Genomic DNA, 19,584 nt, shown 5'->3' on the forward strand with positions numbered 1-19,584 from the left:
AAATTGGCAGGTAATTGATACCTGGTTGAGCTGGGATCTCTGCCTCAAAATAGAACCACAGCTATAAAACCTTCTTTGATATTCATAGGAGTAAATTCTAGTTGGTACCTGTGGTTAAACTAATCTATGACTGTATTGCTGGAAGCATAGATGGAACGCTAACTGGAAAAATGCCTGTCATTAAAAGAACCAATAAATGCAGCTGTTTAGAAGGGGGCTTTATGGGATAATTCCCTGTTTTTCAGGCTGTTGCTTGAAGTGTAGGACTGCATAAGCCCCATGTGTTGGACTGGGTGATCCTTTTACAGGTCCTGTCCAACTCAGGATGTTCTGTGGCTATAGCAGTCCTGTTAACTAGGACTTGTGGGATGAATCTGCGTGTGAGTGTCTTAGCATCTCCAATCAACGTGCAGCTTGTCAGAGCAGCTGGAGGAATTTAAATGCTCAGTTCCTTAGGTAATTACTAATAACTTCCTGACTGGCTGCAGCTAAACTGAGTTACTGTATAACTACTAAACAAGCATACTAGGGTAAAACTTGCCTTAACAGTTGGTGGAAGAAGTTGATCTATTCCATCTGTTTCTCTCCTCCTGTCTATGTTTATATAAGAATATGTATCTTTCTTCCTCATCTTTTTAATTGATCCACAGTGCTTCCCTACCTTATGACACCTGTCCCTTTGTCTCTGATAGATGCCTCAGAAAACTATTTAAATGATATCACGATGTTCCTTTCTAATCGGCAATGAATATTGCCTTAAAACAAACCAATTTCTTCTCTTTAGAAATCCTTGTCTTTTCACTGCTGGATTTCTGAATGTTTCTGATAAAGACATGGAGAATATATGTAACAGCAGTGTCTATATTGACTTCATATTCCAGAGGGCAATGAGATTGATTATTATTTAACACTTGGGTCAATATTTTCCTCTTGGGTCATTAAATCGTGATTTTCATTTTTATCAAAGTTGATATGTGCCTATGAAGGCAATCAAAACTTCCATTAAAACCTGGAATGTACCTTGTACCTAGTTTATATGATAGCTGACATGAGAGATGGATTAAATAGATACATTACGTTGTGTGGAATCAGATTATTTGTCTGACAAAGATAATGTCCCGTGCTTTATGTCCAGGAATTCATGTAAGTATCTGACCACATACAATACATTTTTACACAACTGCACAATTACATTTTCCTAAACATTGTGTAGCACAGTTTTTGTGTTTAAAGAAGCCAAGGTGATTAATTGCTGGCAAAAGGTGCAGTTTTAAAATCTCCTGAGGCTAATGCTAGAGTTGAGAAGTCAGAGGAGCCCAACAAATTGCTCCGTTGTATCATAAGTTACCATGAACTCTCAGGTTCCTCGGTTGGCATGGAATCTTGCACAGATGTCATGTTTATTTCTGCTGTGGACAGAAATGCACCGGTGTTGACACTGGATTCATGAGATCATGTCAGTTCCAATAGGTAAAACGAGGTACGGCTGACTAACAAAGTTTGACACTGATTATAGGCTTGGCCCAGAGCTCTGCTCTGAGTTTGTCTGAAGAGCACTGACAAAGGTGTAATTCCTCACATACAATCCTCTAGTATTTATAGTGTCTGTTGTGAAGAACCACAAAGCTTACTTCAGTATTACAGATTTTGCCTTTCTTTCCTCCCTAGGTGTTCTGTGACTACCATGGGCACTCCCAGAAAAAGAATGTGTTCCTCTATGGTTGCAGTATCAAAGAGACCTTGTGGCAAGCAGGTTGCGTGGTCGACACAGCAGTTATCACAGAAGATGTTGGCTACAGGGTAGGTCTGCTTTGTTCCTTTCTACAGTTGTTGGCATATATGTGCACCTACATCCCTCTTTAAGATGAGGTCAGATCACAAGTTCTGTTGGTAGGTGCAAACTTGTCTTGCAGCAGAGGAGTAGAGATCCAGAAAAGTTTAAATGATTCCTACTATCTTCATGCACCAGATATCTGCGAGAATATTGTCAATAGGTGGATCTCTAATTCATTTCATTAAGATGCTGTTTTGTTGTCACTGCCGCTGACTAATAGAAATGTTGTATTTTTGTGTTTTATAAGTTCCAAGTATACATGTGCTTCTCTCACCCTCAACTCACGAGAAGTCCCCGTGGAAACACTTGTTTCACAAGGAAAAGCAGGAAGGGTGCTTACAGTCAGAACATCGCTTGTTGTATTTGAAATCAGTGGGCTTGAAAAGGCTGAGGATAGTTCACTGTTACACAAACAGAATTCAAATGCTGCTTTCAGCATCTGGTGCCTGTCTTGAATCTGCAATGAAGAAACCAAGAGCAAGCCTCCAAGGGTGTCCAAGAATCTGCAGTGGCCTAGATGAAAGGCTTTGTGATTGCAAAATATGGGAAGTTTCTCTCCTTCCTCCCATGAGTAATTGGGGACGATCCTGCTCTCCATGTATTTACTTCCCAAAAACATGAGCAAAATACCTCAAGAAAATTGTGATTTTTGAACAGCCTTTGCTGTAGCCCTTGATTCGTGGGAGAAAGAGGCATTGTTACTTCCTAATACTTGGCCTCAGATGACATGCGTAGCATTGACATTGGAAAACCCAACTTCAGGATTTCTCCTTTTAATCACCATTCCAGGCCGCTTTGACAGTAATCTCTGAAGGGACCTCAGTAAAGAATCCTAATTCCATTCTGACCAAATGGGAACGGAGGTTTATGGACATGGGCAGCACCCCCGTTTTTGTGCATGCTAAATCCAGCTGTATGAGAGACAGGGAGCATGGTTAAAGTAATGTGTTGTCATAAAAGAATCCTTTGAAAAGATGCGTTTTCACCCTCCCAGAAATACAATTGAAAGGTAATTAATGAGAAAAGCAGAGGGGAAAGAACTATTAGTGTGAAATCCAGTGAAAGCTGGTAAAATGAAAGGAATATTAAATTCAGATTTGATAATGCTTCTAAATGAGTCCTGACTACAGAGACATTACTGTTACCTGCCAGCGTTTTTATTTAATCAAATATAGAAGACTGATTATGCATATAATTTCAATTGTTTTAAAAACTAAACTGGATTAGAGATCTGATTATGGTACTTCATAGCATATATTTACAAAAATCTGTGTGCTGTTTCAGATAAGGACAGAATGAAAACTATCTGAACCTTCACACGCAGTTTAGCTGGATCTCATGATTGTGTTCAGGATTATAATTGTTTGGGTGACTGTGCTTTATTTTTAACCCAGCTCCAGGAAAACCTGGATGTGTTGCTCGGAATCATAATATTTTGCAGCAAATTGTACTTTGAGGGCAATTCAGAAGCAGTGGATGTTTAGTTCAGAGCAAGTAATCAATTTTAAAGATTCCTCTGTTCAGTATTCTCCCAGGAAAAGGAATGCTGTAGTTCTTAATGGCACACTGTAGATCTTGACTTAAGAGTTAGGCTCATGCTGGTCTCAGGTTTGAAATGTAATCTCTCACTTTGTTCCAGTTATCTGTTCACAAGGTTTTTTTCTGCTGATGAATGGACCTTATAGATCTTTATGTCTGTACCTTACAGAACTGGTAGGGTCCATTCATAGCTATAGATTGGATATGCTGAAAATAACATTTACTTTCTTATTACAGAGGTATGTATGATTATGATGTTTGCAGTGGATATTGCAGAACAGTTTAGGCCAAAGATTTTATCTTCTGCGTCAGTCATCCTTTAAGAGAAGACCAGCTATTAAATGTTATTTTCTCAATTTTGATGAAACCAAGCAGTCCTGTACAGAACTGTGATGTAAAGCTCAACAGAGTGGAACTAGAATTGCTTAGAATCAATCAGTTTCACTGATTGTTATTGGAAAGTGAAATTAGCTGGTTGGCTTTCACTGCCCAAACTGAATGAAATTTGAGGGTCAATGCCATTAGCAATGAGCAGAAACTCCTTCTGTATGATTCCATTCCATTCAGAAGTTTAAGAAAGCTGTCATCAAAGAAATAATGAACGTTCTTATTTTACAAGCTCTTCACTGGATGGTCTTTGGGCATGTACTGGGATGCAAGCACAAAGGTTTATATGCACATATGTGCTTTTGTATGTAAATGCCCAATTTCTACACCGAGTACACCTAGTGTTAAGATATCTAGTATATACTTTTACAGTTAGCATGAAGAAGTGTTGCATCCACACTGATAGAAATATTTGATAGCGCTGTGTATTAGCAGTGTTTATAGGCTGCTGTTGAGAAAAATGATTTCTAGAATAAGAAAATCACTCAGAGCTAAGAGGTAATTTTACTGAATTTTCATATTTACTCTTTATTGCCGCTTTCTATACAGAGTGCATTCAATGTACCATTTGATCCCAGATGAGAATAGTTTGGTTTATTTCACAATGCAAGATAGTTAAATGCTAAGCTCTATTTTCCTATAATTATCTGTGACCTTCAGTGGGATTATGCATTCCCCTTCTTTGCTGTGTGCTGTGTTCAAACAAAATTCCTCCTATAGCTGAATCCCTTGTCAAATTGTGAGGAGGAGCTGGAAAGGAAAGAATGGAAACATTGTGTGCTGAGCTATGACTGCAGCCCTCTAGGCAGAACAGGAAAATGTAGTTAATGTTGAAGCAGCTTAAAAAATAAAGCTTCATAAGTGACTTCAGCAGTCCAAAACTATAGGATGTGCAAAGACATCATTTTGGATGGGATGTACCAAATGTACTTACAGCATTTTTGTCTGTGACTGGGGACAAAAAAACAAACAAACACAACAAAACATTAGAATATGAAGATTTCACTTGGGATGAAGATGAGTCCAGTTTGGCACTAACTGGAACTATCACAGTGACAGTTTCTACAGGTAGCTTTGGTGATACGCGCTTTAAACAGCATAGGCCTCTTGTAGATGTATTTGTGATATAAATGCATGTACATCTGTTTGATTCATTTTCTCATTGCTGATACTTTCTTATAGACTCTTCCTAAAATCCTGGACAAAGTGGCCCCTGCATTTGTCATGAACAGCTGCAGCTTCCTTGTAGAAAAGTCCCGCGAGTCAACAGCCCGGGTGGTGGTATGGCAAGAAATGGGTGTGCTGAGGAGCTACACCATGGAGAGCACGTACTGCGGCTGCAGCCATGGTCTCTACAAAGTAAGTACCTCTTCCAAAGAACTACATGGCACACTCCTTCTAATGTGTGTCTAATGAGCTTGGGAGAATAGAGAGTGCTGTTTTTATGCTGTTTGGTATTGCCAGCTTCCTTCTATAATATAAGTGTAGCCATTCTACTGAGTTTCTTCTCAGTTAAATCCTTCCACGATCCTTCACTTTTAATCTTCCATGCCAGGGAAGTAGGTTCCTTGCTACGAGGTTTCATTTGACAGTGAAATAAAAAGAAATTCCAGTCTAATGCCAAAAATATTGAGCTGAATGAAGGAGTGTTTTTGAGATGATACAGACTGTGTCTTTATAATGGTATTCACAGTAGATCTGAGGTAATTAACATGAATATTAGGAGTCATACACTTCCTGTTGCAGTCTATCTGGGCATTTGCTTGGCTAAACTTAAGAGCCTGCACTGAGAATTCTGCACTTGGAGTTTGTTACTGACAGCCAAAGGTAGCTCATCTATGAGCTGAAGCCACAGCTTTAACTGTGAACTAAATGGAGCTAAATTTCTTACCAAATGATGTTCCAGATACTGTGGGAAGGGCTGTACTTGTGCTGAGTGCATCAGAGACAGGAGCCTCTTGGCACTTTTTAAGTACATGGTTTGAGCTCTGGTAATTGTATTTAGCTGTACATAATTCTCCACTTGCTCAGTTGGTGAATTCTTTTTGTTCCTTTCCCAAACCTGTTGCTTTCCATGGAAGGGATTCTGTGCTCCACCTTATTTCTCCCACTAGGGAGCAATCCTTATCTATACAGCATTAATATGTGGTTAAGGATCCGAAAAGACCCTTAAGGAAAAAGCCATTGTTACAAATAACAATTAATAAGACGTTCAAATTATTCTTTGCAAGTTCTATGTTAATCCTTTTACATTCCATAGAATGTGGCCAGCAAGTACTCAGCTACTGTTTTAACAGTGCTCTACTATACTCACATCATTTCTTAGATAGAAAAGGCAGAAGAAATATCTGAAGATGGTTTAAAGAAAGAGAATATAACTGCCCTGAGCATTACACCTAGTGCTCCCTACTCTGAGAAGTGCTGATGGGGTGCAATAGGTACCACAGGTTGTGGTGGGGTTTTAAATTTCCTTCAGACAGTGGGGAGAAATTCTATCTTGACTAATGTCAGTGGCAAAACTCCTAGTGATCTCCATGGAGAATTTAACTCATTTCCTAGATAATCTGAGTAACATCTAAAAGCAGTTGGACATCAGGTTATATCAGTGTCTAATGATTTGTTCTCTACTTCCTTCAGTATTTTCAACCCAAGTTTGCATAAGTTGTGCCAGCAGATCTAAAATGTTTTATGCAACGTTCTCCCAAGTGCACCACCACTCAGTAAGCTGGTGGTCAGGCTTCTAATGGTGTTGGTAGCAGTTCTGGATCCTGATCTTTGACTTTCTTCCTTCTTGAAAATGGTGAAAATAATGGTGAATGTAGCTGCTTTGCTGACTGTAAACTGAGATACAAACTTCTTGTGCTTGAAGTTGCACATATCTGATAGGGAGTTTGCAAAGGATTTAGGAAAAAACAGAGGAAGGCTTTGTAGAGACTGTAAGAAGCTTAAATATTAAATACACAGGGCTGTCAGGTAAGCCCCCTCTCACCACAGAGCAATGTTGTAGGAGGGCTGAGGTAACCTGTCTGATAGAGAGGCCCAGAAAAGAAGTTCCTAAAGTTTTTCGATTGCACGGTGTGTGGCATATCATGTATAGAAATGTGACTTTCATTTCTAAAGCAGTTTAGTGAGTGAAAAATAAGGCATGAATTTGTTACTAGTGATATGTAAATGAGAAACAGTTGTGACCCCAGCCTCGATTAAAAGTCATTTGATTTCAAATGGGTATGGGGGGAGGGCAGAAATGAGAGCAAAAGAAAAGATGACTTGTCTCTGTTGAATCTCCCTGTCTGTGTGATCAATGGAAATGCAATAAGCCATCTACCCTTAAGGAAGAGAAACATAAAACTAAAGAAACTATTGATCTTATCTAAGGTTTTATTCAACATAAAGAAGAAGAAAAGAAGGGGAAAAAAAATCCAGACTCTCTTTGATTTTGTCTGGATTGTCCAATTGAGTCTTAGAACAGCAGTGTCTCCATTTGAAAGCTGCCTAAAACAAAGCAGTCCATTTCAACAAGGAATTCTCCTTCCTACTTCTACCAGTTTACAATCTCACAATCAAAAAGTAATCAGAAACTGCCTATCATTTCTCTCCCAGTGTGAATGCAGTCTGTATTAACTCCCTCACTGGACCTATTGCCCTCCAGGTTTGTATTACTGTCCTCCTTTTGCAGGATTTTGTTGAGCCATCTTGTCTTATTTGGTTTGCAGAATACTGAATATAAGGCTGTGCCATAGAAAGCTCTATTCAGTACAATCGGGAGCAAATATTGGCCCAAAAGAATCAAATCTGCACTGACGCATATGGATATTCTCCTAAGTTTCTTCAGTGTGATTCATTTTTAAACTGGCATAGCTCTTTGTTTTACCATATCCTATTGTACTACACTTTATTCTTCTTGATTCTTGGCTGACTAGTTAAGACGCCTGTAGTAACGTACTGCACTGGGATGTTCAGATTACTAACTGTATTCACCATCCTACGAGTTTGATGTATTTTGAGCCATGTATACATTTGCGTTCCAAAACAGATATAGTAGAAACATGGCAAATCTCAAAACTCAGCTCCGTGCTCTCTCAGTACATGTGGTGTTGGAAAGGCATTTTCCTTGACATGTTGTGCCTGGTAGAGGAGATGAAGTACTGATGTAAATAGACTTCAGCTTCTTGCTTCAAAGGGATACACGCAACAAGGAGTAACAAATGAGTTTTTAAATTATTCCAGATATTTTGACAGTACCCTTTGAAGGAGATTTTACTGGTGACGTGGATCCCTTTTTGAAGAAAGTCTTTGGGAGAGTCAAGAGAAAAAATTAATTCTGTCCAGTCTAATGCTTCTGAATGAGGGGAATTGAATGCCCCAACTTTTATTATCCGACTTGATGAGAGGGAAAAGCCATCCATTTGCAGAGATGATGGAATCAGGGAGAGCAGCACCGAGCAGAGTGGCCATACGTTCATAAGAAATTGTTGATAGTTGTTCAAAACACCTTTGAAAGGAGGATTTGGGGAATTTCAGGAACGCTCTTCCATAGAACCCATCTTCATGTTGGAAAAGTTTTTCTTCTTTTGAGTCCAACTACTCAATTCACTGAACTGGTAAAGCAAGCTAGAGGTGAGGAAAAACTGATGTTGTTTTGTTGGTTGGTTGGTTGGTTTGATTTGATTTTGCTTGCATTCTCTCCAGTCATTTACAGTAGGAGAAATTAGAGGTAAAATTGTGCCTGATGTAACGGCACCAATTGGCAGGTGGAGCCTGGCCAGAGTAACTGTCAAAAGTCATGGCCTGTCTAACAATTAGAAGCCCCCATCTCTACAAAACTCACCCCAGATAAATTGTGAGAGTGAATGTCCCTGAAGGTTCTGTGAGCCATCTTCGTGTGAGCGAGGATGTGACATTAGTCATGTAACGTGTGTTCCACAAATCATGTGCCATCTTGCTGAAGTCTGTCTCGTTCTGTTTAGAAGGTTAATAAATTGCATTTTTTTGTTTTTCCTATGCTATACTGGCATAAAACCAAGATAACTTTCTTGTTAGATAAGAGCCAATAGTTTGTATTTCGGAGATGGAAGTACTTAAATGCTGAGGGATAAAAGGACGGAGCTGCTGATAAACGGGTAGCAGAACTGGATGAAAAGCTCTGCATCCTGGCCCCTTATACAGTAACTGCAGAGATGAGAGTCTAATAAATGGGAAGAGCTGCCATTATCCATCCCCTGTAACCTGGCTAGCATTTACTGAATTATTTTATACAAGTAATGAACCAGTGAATTGCCGTGAAAGTGTGGCAGAAATAAAGCAGTATGCCAAGATGAAAGCCTTTCCTCTTGCTACTCTTTCAGAGGTGGACTGCTCTGGTTTGACCCATTTCTGTCCAAAATAACCAAATTGTTACTAATACATCATTTGTCCCTGAAATTGCAGTTCTGTTTCTTTATAGTTATCTATAGGCAATGAAAGATTTTCTTTATCTTCCTTATTATTGCGTATCACATATTATATTTCTGTGGAATTTTTATGTATGCCTTATTCATAAGCAGTTTATTACAGTCGATAGTCAGAAATTGGGTTGTTTTGAGGGAGTTTGCAGTCGCATAACGTTGTCTTACTGGCATACAGAAGCAATGATATTCTTGTATATCATTCTTGTAATTGGATGCCTAGTGCACAAACTTGCAAATAATTTTAATTTGGACTCATGCCAGTATTCAGGCACCAACAGAAATGGTTGCAGCAATGTTCTTGCCACAGAGCGTATTTGATAAGTACTTGCAGAAGGGAAATGAAAAGAGATGGAGTTTATTCTGGGCTTTCTGATGAGCATTCCAGTAAATTGTTTACATCATCTTTGAAATCTGAGGCTTTTCCTATTTCTGGTTTCCATTGTCTCCCACGTTTTACACTTTTCCTAAGTATGAGTAAGTTTCACAAGCATCCAGAAGTTTCTATCCAAAAAATCATCTCTAAAACGTGCATCTAGTGAACCCTCTGAGGCCTGGGCACGTCATTCAAAAGCAGATGCTAAGAAATATAGAAGAATGTTTTTTTGTTTTTTTTTTTCTAAATAGTTCTGCTTCCAGTTCTGGTCCAAAGTGATTCAAATTGGAAGCAGCTGTAATTGTAAGAGAAGTATAAGAGAAAAACAAATAGTTATCTTGTAGTAATCTAAGGAGTGAAGGATTAAATTAAGGTTTTCTGCTCATTGTGTTTTCTTTAGTTGTTGCCCATTGCAAACGTTTGCATCCTGTTTTCCGTATTTTCATGCTCCTTTTGTGCCCACCAATCCTTTTCAGTAAATTGTGATTCAGTTTTCAAGATATTCTAATGGTACCTTTTAGTCTTGATGATTTCACTTAATGCAACGATATAAAGGTTAATGGCATTTAGGAAATGAGCAAAGGCACATGGGAAAGAGCAAACCAACCAGGAGACGGTGAGCATTCATCTTCCTTGGATGGCCAGAGCAACATAATGATTAGTCTGCAAGCACAGCACCAGGGCTTGTGGCTTGCAGCCACAAACCTGTATTTTCTGGTCCTCTTAGGCTGGATTGAGTCAGATGAGCAAAGTCTTGGATGAGAACTCTCCACGGACTTGGCAGAAAAAATGAGTGTTATATCCTAACTCGGATTTTGTTGATATAAACAAAAGGAGAAATGTATATGGCCTTGAACTACAGAGAAATGAAAAATCAGCTGACTTCTCAGCCTTTTGGAACCAATTTCAAAGCTGATCAAATAGGATCTCGACTTCTCCAACTCCTAAATAAACAGAGTAGCACAATCTGAGCCCTTTGGAAGTAATAGCATCTTAAATCAGTTCCTTTGTCTCTGTTGTTGATAGATTATTGAGGGCTGTCTGTCAGTGTAACTGGAGAACAGGTTCCCTCCCTTGTTGTGGTTTGTAATTGCTTTGTGTTTTGTTGTTAGTGGTGTTTTTTAGGTTTTGTTTTTTTTTTTTTCTTCAGCACAACAGAAAGTAATGATGGGATGAGGTCATTGTAGATCTGACTTTGCAGAGTTGGAAGCATCTAGTTCTGTGGAGGTACACTAGACATGGATGTATTTGGAACAGCAAAGCAGAGCCATCATGTGCTCCCCTCTTTCTCTCAACTCTTTTCCACTACTGTATATAATCGATCAGTTGCTGTAGCTCTGATGTTTACCACTTCTGTTTGGGGCTTAGTCTTAAAGGGCTTGTTCCAACAAATCCCTGCGTTTCTTTCCTTTTACTTGCAAATGATGTGAGCATCTCCTAGTTAGCAGCTGGTTTATTTGTTAAACCAAGGAACACAGCAGATTCTGTGGGACCCAGGAAAGGAAAACAGATGTTACCTTGATTCTGTACATTTCTGAATGCTGATATTTCTCTTTTTTCCCCTTCCAATATACCATAAACAGCTGATACCTGTTTTGTTTGTTTGTTTTCTCCCTCAACTACTTCTAAACCTTTCTAGATGCTTGGTTGCAGCCCAGTCTTCCCATACTCTTGGGAAGAAAGGTGGTAGTAGGTACAGATTGGAAAGAGTTATCGAGCTGCTTCCCTAGAAGCTTTTTTTTTTATTTCCCTAGGAAATAAAAAGCCAGACTACATGGAATCAGAAATGCAAGTATTCAGTCATACCCATTTTCTGGGAGTTGTGGATGGGATTAGATCGAAGATTCCCAGGTGCTGACATTGCAAACCCAGACAACTTAGATGTTAGAATCAAAAAATTCATTTGCAATTAATTAATTTATGGTTGCATGGAAAAGATGCTGCACTTTGGATGAAATGTTACTCTTTCTGAAGCCCACTGAACAGTTCTGAACGGTGCAGCCTTGAATATAAGTGGGATTTAAGTCTGCTAATGAAAAGAACTCTTGGGAAGGATGTGAGACAGAAAAGCAAAATTCCTAATGAAAACTAGCTGTAGTATTCTGGCAGTGTCTCTTTAAAAGTCTAAATATCATTGCACATCATCCTTTCAAGTTTTCAGTGGAATTACAGCGGCTAGGTTTTTGATTTCTGATGTCTCTCTTGCTTGTTAATCTGGTCCCATGTGGATTTATTGTACGAATCTATTTGGCAGCTGAAAATTGCCCTTTGATGAAGCTCATAGTCTAATCATGAACTCCTCAGGCATGGCAAATAAGAATGGGAGGTTGCAAAAGCACAGGCTAGAGGAGCCACGTTTGTCTTTTACTCTGCATGGATTTTAGAAGCATCTAAATTTCAAAGTCTTTTATACACAGGATTTTCTGCGAAGATTGATTTTTACCCCTCTTAGCATCATAACATTTGCCATGCTGGATCAGACCATTGGTCCATATGATCAGGTATCCTGTCTCATACAGTGTTTGGTTCCTCGTGGCTCCTAAGAGAACAAAACCAGGCTGTAGTGCAACTGATTCAATTACACTAAGACATGGAAAAGAAGAAATAATCCTACCGGCCCACCTGACCTGCCTCCTTTCTGCTTCATATGCTGCAGCATGAGGCCTGATTATTTCGAGGGTGTGGTAATGATAATGAGCAACTTTCTCTGTTGATAATTATGGCACTTTTCTGTCCCCTTTCGTAATATTTTCCCACACGGGATTTCCTGCAGCAGTGAACTCCACTAGTTCATACTAGTGATATTAGTGGTATTGGATATGCTGTCCAATATTGAATGTAAACTATATATTGAAATTTAATCTCACTTCCTCCTCCATTCTGTCCCTCCACTGATTTCTGCACTGTACTTCTCACAGCTGCTGTAGCTCCCAGGTTCTTTAATCTGCTGTTCTCTGCCACATCCACTGTTGTCTTTATTCATGGATGATCCAATCGTAGGTCCCTTGGTCTTGTCAAAAAGAAATCAAACTAACTCTATTCATTCTTGCCAACTTTGAAATCTGTAGGTGCATCCTTTCTTCTTCTTTTTTTTTCTCATACAGTTCTTGTCTCTTTGGTCTTTCCTTTTTTATGTTCCCAATTGAGATTTATATTTTTTTTTTCATATGTGCTAAGCTCCTGTACTGATAGCATTGTCTTTCCTCTTTCCCTTCTTCCACAACACTTATTTCAGCTTATGGTCCCAGAAAGAACCATCAGCTCTTCTGGTTTTGACCTCCTATAGTACATAGGCAGCTTTGTACCAAACCCTCGTGTTTGTGTAAGATTTTTCATAGAAGAAAGAATTCAGACTGGATTTGAGAGCATCACATGATTGGAAATCCATCTGGTCCCCTGATATTTTGTTCCAGGGATCAGAAAGTGCTAAATATTATTTCCTTGTACGAATTTGAATTCGTCTGCCTGCTATTTTCAGATGTACTCTAGTTTTTTCTCTGTTGGTTTAAAGAGAGATTTAGTAACTTGCAGGTTCTTCTCTTAAAAATACTTACAATGCAACCAAGTTACCTTTCTGTTTTGATAATTAATTAAAACAGGCTGAATTCTATAATAGTTTGTATGAGAATGTGCAGGTAAGTACCTCTGAATTAGCTAAAGGAGCAAGTGGAAAGTCCTGTGCTAAACCACATTAAGCCACATGTCAACACTCTGAAGCAGAATTAAGGTGGCCTTAATTAAATTTGGCTTAACTCATTTCCAAAGTAAATTAAACCAAACTGAATTGCAAACACTTTAATTCTGAATAACGGAGGAGAAATATGTGTTTCTGAATGTGATAAACTTACAGATGAAAGAGGTTGCTTGTGCTGGGTAATCTATGAGGCAGAGAAGGCAATATGTTTAGACATGATATTTCTGGAGCTTCATGGCTTATCTTTAGGTAAGAGGCTCTGTTGTATACCACATATGGATGACAAAGAGAAACCTGCTATATTCTAATTTTTGTCCAAGGAAGAAATTTTTGATGCATGTGATGCCAGATGGTGGCTATCTGCAAGTGAAGATGCATGGTCAGAAAAGAGAAATTACAGCACACAGCCTATGGAAATGCAGACATTAGGGACAATTAAAAAGTGATTCACATACATACTATAAGTGGGGACAGATGAGAGGTGAACGAGCTGAAGACAGTAGAGATCAAAGAAGTTGTTGGCTACTCATAGTTGTGAGAGAAGGAGAATTTGGAGACATCCAAGTGCTGATGTTTTGCAGTATTTCTTTTACTCTCAGACACTCAAGACAGGCAGCTTCTGGAGTATAGAATATTAATCTTTGATGAATAGCTGCTGAAGTGAGACAAGGAATCGTTAAAATATTTTCAACCAAGTAATTATCATAAGCGAGTTCCACTTAGAAAAATGGACAAAGGAATAAACAAGTGTAAGTGTGATTTGGCGTCACACTTTCTTCTTAAAGCAAACAAATATGATACCAAGAGGAGCTTAGATGATGCATGTGGAAATGAGTGCAGTTGTGTGTCATGGGATACGTACGGTTCTTGGTGAAAAGGAAAGATGTATTATTGTTATTATCTAACAACTTTTTAGAGCTGAAATTGAGAGAAGGAAGAAAAGATGGAAAGGTAATGGTTGTGTAAATGATGGATAAACCGAACTGCTTTCCAGTGGTCATAGAGGAGAGTGGTCATAGAGACTTCTGTCTAGGTGTTATGTACCTGAGATTTTGTGTAGGCAGCAGTAAATTCTATTACAGATTCCGAACATTACAGATGATTATTTTCTAGTACAAAAGATGTTGTATCCAATATAGCTCTATTCTGGACCACACTATGATAGGAAAGGGTGAAATAATCTTCGGTGTGAGAGTTGGTGGTTACCTAGACACCAGTGATCATGACCCAATTACGTTTAATAAGGGCAGAGCGCATCATTTCTATTAACATGTGTTCATGTATGTTTTTCCCTTAATATGGGATAATAGTCCAGGACTGAGGATGTATTATAAATAAAGCAGACCACAAGAGGAAGAAACAAAAGATTACGGAGGTATTATAAATTTTAAAACCAATGTTTTTAAAATAGATTCTGTTACATATCCCAAAAAAAGCTTAATCAAGAATTGAGAACACATTTAGTTAAAACCCATCTTGGTATAATAGTAAAGAGAAGGTGATAATTAGAGCATAGAGGACAGTGAATCATAACACTGATGAAGAATCTATGTAATAGATGGATTGTCAAGAGGTGGATTTCACTTCTTTTAGTCTGTTTCCTTTTTGCCAGTACTAATTGTTTACTAGAGATTCTGACAGATACGAGTAAACAGTGGTAGAGGCCATTTACCTAATCATGATCAAGATATTCTGAGGTGAAAAATGCATAGGTTAATTCTCTGTGAACAAAAGAAAAAGGGGAAAAAGGGTATCAGCCAAAGTAATGTAGGAATTAGATGTGGGAAGCTAAGAAAGTAACTGAAAATTCATGGCAATTGCTACTAAAGACAGTAAAAAAGAATTCAATGCAATGACTGGAAAAGAAAAAGCTATTCTTCTTATGACGTCTGATCAGAAATGTAACCTAAAACCCAAGGAGTTCTTTCTGAGAAGAGCCGCCTGAAGCCTGGTGTACTTCACAATTAAGTTCTGCCTTGGATTAAATAAGTTTTTCCCAAAGTATTCCTAACCAAATCTCTTACTGCGTGCCACCTCTTCTTGGCTATTGCGAAAAGTTTCCTTTGGTGGTGCTGGAAGTAGCAGGTGAACTTACACAAGAATATTGAATCAGAGATTCACTCAGAAACAAAATGAGAAAGGCGATTTTCAATGAGTTTGAAAACGATATTGCAAATGAGTCTGTGAGAGGAGTACAGCTACATACAATGGGAATAAAAAGCCCTGAAACACTGTCCATTTTGCAGTAGCTTATTCCTGGTAGAGATGACTTCTTTTACTAAGTAGGGTTTTAAGTATGTGTATGTTTTTGCCACATGATCAGAAGGACGGTTAGCATCTCAGTGGGAAGTATTCCTTTAAAAGCTGATGGCCAGCAGGCTACAAGTGGAAAGACTTGTTCTGACTTGGAGATAAATATAAAATGCTGTTAGCTTGTGAGGGAGCTGAGAATTGAATTAAGTAGTTTATTTGATTTGAAATGCTAATTCTGTGTGAAAACAATGGAGGACCAGCACTTGTTAAGATATTTCCTCTGCCGCTTTCTTTTTCTGTTATATTATGCCTTCAATTCCATTGTATTATTGTCTGTCTTGTGTTCTTTTTCCCAGCATTGAGAAGTAATAGAGTTGGATCTGACTTGTCATCTGGGTTGGGGAGAATGGGCTGTACAGCCATGTTGTGATGGCCCAGGGCATGCATGCATGCATCGCCAATTGGCAGTGATGGGAAAAAGGGAGACAGCTCTGTAACGCAGCATAAACACGCTTGAGCAACACAATACCTTGCTCACAACCTTCAGATGTCCTGCACCTGGGTGAACAGGCACCTAAAGTCAACACCGTGGCCAATACTACTGCTTTCCACCAAAGATGAAAGCACTGGATGAGCTATGTGATGGGCTTTATGTTCCCTGCAGTCTGATGGCGCATAGGAAGTTTGCAGCAGGCAGCTGGACACCATTTTCCCAGTGACCTTTTGCGAGCAGCCCTCTTGTCTTTTCTAGTGAGGGAGAATGAAGTAAATGGAGTCTGAAAACAGCTCAGACTGGCTCTGAAATAGTGACCGAAAGGTCGCTTTTCTGATCAAGCCATTGTCTTTGGTGATTGGAAGGGCTTCCAGAGGTCAAAGTGCTGAAGTTTTTCTAAATCAGGAATGCTTTCATGAGCCCCCGTGTGCACTGAAATGGCTGGAATTTCTGCTGGTTCATCAGTTGTAGGTAAATGTATTACATAGGCTGAATATCTGCAGCAAGCTACAGCACTGGTTCTGTGGTTTCATGTATTTGATCATCCCTCGCTCACATCAAATCCTTTAATTTGTGAAGCCTGATGTATGATTATGCTGGGGAGTGATATTAAATGTCAGCTTTGAAAATGGGCCTTGTCACGACTAATACGAAATTCACTCCTGTTGTTAATTTAATGAGATAGAGTGACATGCATCATACATTTATTAAATGACCATAATTATATTTATATTAATGCCAATCTCTGCCCAGGAGAGATTCAGGCCTGGCGTAATGGGACGTGTTCATAATGCAGAAGATCTCTGAATATAGATACAGTGAGAAACTCAGGACTGTAAAACCAAGGCCATGTTGTAGGCTGAGACCGAGTAGCTCTGAGATGCTTGGACAGCATTTTGGGTGGGTGAGGCTGTGAGCTTTGATGGAGGTACATGATTAGAGCTCGTGTCAGACCAACAGCTTTTTGGTTATTCCACATGCTGCAGGATTGGTTGAAATTCATTGAGGTATTGACTTGCTCTTAAATGTAATGCATTTGTATGTTCATTCCCTTTAAAAGGTCAACGAAGCAACTTGACAATTTTTAAAGGTAGCCTGCTGTGTCTGAAGTATATTTAGTTTCATGCTGTCTTCTCTGCAGGATATGATATCGAGTTGTTCTGGTGTTATACCGAGCATGTTGTGCATCGTTATGTAGACAAGATCATTGCTCAGACCTAGGAAACAAATAAGAATTGAATTTTTTTTCCGAATCTTTTTTTTTGTACAATTATGTTGTTTTAGGAAAATGGCCCTCGGTTATTGCTCTGGTTTCTTCTATCTGGTTGCATCAATTTCCTGGGAATAAACCAGATTTCTGGGACAGCGGCAGCTCTGCTTGTTGCAGGAGGCAAGAGCAGCCACTACTGAATTCAGTAGCTCCTGTCTGTTGCTTATGCTGATAGTGTCCACTTCTCCTACGCTGCATACTGATGTGTCCCCTGTCTTCACTCTTCTTGTCTGTCACTATAAACAGAGGGGAACAAAGTTGACAGTGTTGGATTGAAGGGCTGTAAGTGGTTATTGATTCCCAGCCTTCTCGCATGCATAGAGGTAGGGTATGTGTTAGAATACAGACACGAGCACACAAGTGGCAATGGCATGTTACTGCCACTGAGTTATGGGATGTGCATAATTGTTCTTTTCAATGCAGTAGCTAGGGGAACATCTGTATGCACACTAGAGGATGTGTTTGTGTGCTGCACTTGGAAGAAGTTGTGCCCAAAGATGTTTGTATGCATGCATTTATTTCTGGTTTTAGGCAGAACACAAAAGGTGTGCAACTGACATGCATATTTATTGCTTTAAATACATGTCTGTATTTTGTGCATCTATGCATAGCACATGTGGCTACCTTAAGGTCTATATTTTCTACGTACAGCTAGAATTATGTTGTGCTGTGTGTCATTCCTCTGTCGTATGACACTGTTTCATGGCTGTCAGTGGAAAGAGAAAAAGGAAGGGATGCATAACTCACCCTTTTGGCCAAACCATTCTTGCAAAGCACTTGTGGGAGCCTGGATTATCTCGTGAAGGGGAAAGGAAGTTCATTTCTAAATGAAAACTGAAAAGAAAAGGTACACAGCAATGATGAAGTTCAGGTTTCATTAGCTTTTGATGTCTGTTCACAGGAAAAAAATCATGTTTCCTTGGTGACCTTTTAATAAATGCAAAGCTAGGTGGGAAATCTGTCCTTCAGTTCCTTTGCATTTGTAACTAATTAAAGGTGTGGAGTGTGGTGTATAGGATTGCAATGAAGCCTGATGTCAGGCAGCACACTCGCAGTGCTGGGGTCTATGGATGTGTGCCTTGCTGTCCTGTGGGCTTCCACGTGCAGAGGAGATGGATGTCTTCTAAGGCTGTTTCGCATCTCCTCTTCTAGCTGAGATTGGAGCAGAAGGGTAAGGTGGGCTCCTCACACTGCGCAGCTCAGTTCTTATATGTATTGACACAAAGGGTGCTAAGGTGGTGGAAAGCAAAACAAAGCAGGCAATTGCTGTCAGTACAGGCTGTCTAAGCTGGTGTGACCTACTGCATTGTAAAGTGAGGGGAAGTGCCTTATTCCTTGTAAAGTATTTTCACTTCTGTTCATCCAGTGTTCATCAAGGTGTTGGAAGGAACGCAGCACATGTTCCTTGACTCTTCTACAGCTTTTTAGTAATATCTTTCTCAGCGTAGGTGTTGCAGAAATTAAACCAATCTGGTTACGTTTTGTGGCATAGGAAGACAGGATAAGCAAGGTTTGCCACAGCAGTGGGTGTTAGAGAAGCTGCTGACAGAAAGCAGAAAAGATAACAGACAGAAGTCAAGTCAGCTTCCATTTAAATACCTTCAACCTCTTGATTCAGAGATACAGTGTGTAAATGGTGAATTGTTTGTCATGTTTTTGATACTCACTGCTTCTGGACAGACATTTGATCTCAGGGTATTCAGGTAACGTTTTAGTGTCTGCCCTTAGTTGGTGTAGCATGAATGATGTCTTCTGTGAATTCATTGGTAGAGAGGAGGAGGAATATTAGCAGAATTTTCTGTGTCTTTTTGGAATAATCTTTAGTGATGCTCTCTGGAAGAGAAAACCTTAGATTTCTGAGTCTGTGTGAAAACATTCAGAGATGAGGGACAGCCCAAAGAGGTGTTGGTTTCATACTGATAAGATCTGGTGTGTTACATGCTGACATGCATCATAAGAATGAGTAGCACCTGACACTTCTGGGCTCACTCCAGATATATAAATGCAGTCCACTTAAGGCCAGGTTGCCTTTGCTTGAGATTCTGACTGGTTGGAATAAATGGGAGTGAAATTTTGTTTATTTCATGTACATTTAATAACACACATTTCAATCCCCAAGGTGCTTCATCAAGTACCCTACTCTTCTCAGTCAGTTCCCCTGATTTCACATGAGGATGTACAGCTGTGATAAGCTGAACTGAATGTGAGGTCTCATAACTCTACAATTTAAACAGTAAGAAGCTTCCAGAAAGGCCAAATCAGTCACTGAAGACCTTCTTTTTAAGACAACCAGA

The 19,584-nt window shown here is 39.3% G+C and overlaps 1 protein-coding gene across 1 annotated transcript in view; it reads left to right on the top strand.

Moving 5' to 3' along the window:
• The window catches only part of LOC146760357 (cytosolic carboxypeptidase 4-like), a 164,970-nt gene that overhangs the window by 103,154 nt on the left and 42,232 nt on the right, over window positions 1-19,584 (top strand). The window contains exons 4-5 of the mRNA XM_085551580.1: window positions 1,669-1,800; window positions 4,943-5,119. Coding sequence (XP_085407706.1) covers window positions 1,669-1,800; window positions 4,943-5,119 — 309 coding nt within the window. The remainder of the gene's footprint in view (window positions 1-1,668; window positions 1,801-4,942; window positions 5,120-19,584) is intronic.

This window comes from Coturnix japonica, chromosome 6, assembly GCF_054131305.1.
Source record: "Coturnix japonica strain WE chromosome 6, WE-NBRP24, whole genome shotgun sequence".
In the NCBI taxonomy this organism is placed as follows: Eukaryota; Metazoa; Chordata; class Aves; order Galliformes; family Phasianidae; genus Coturnix; species Coturnix japonica.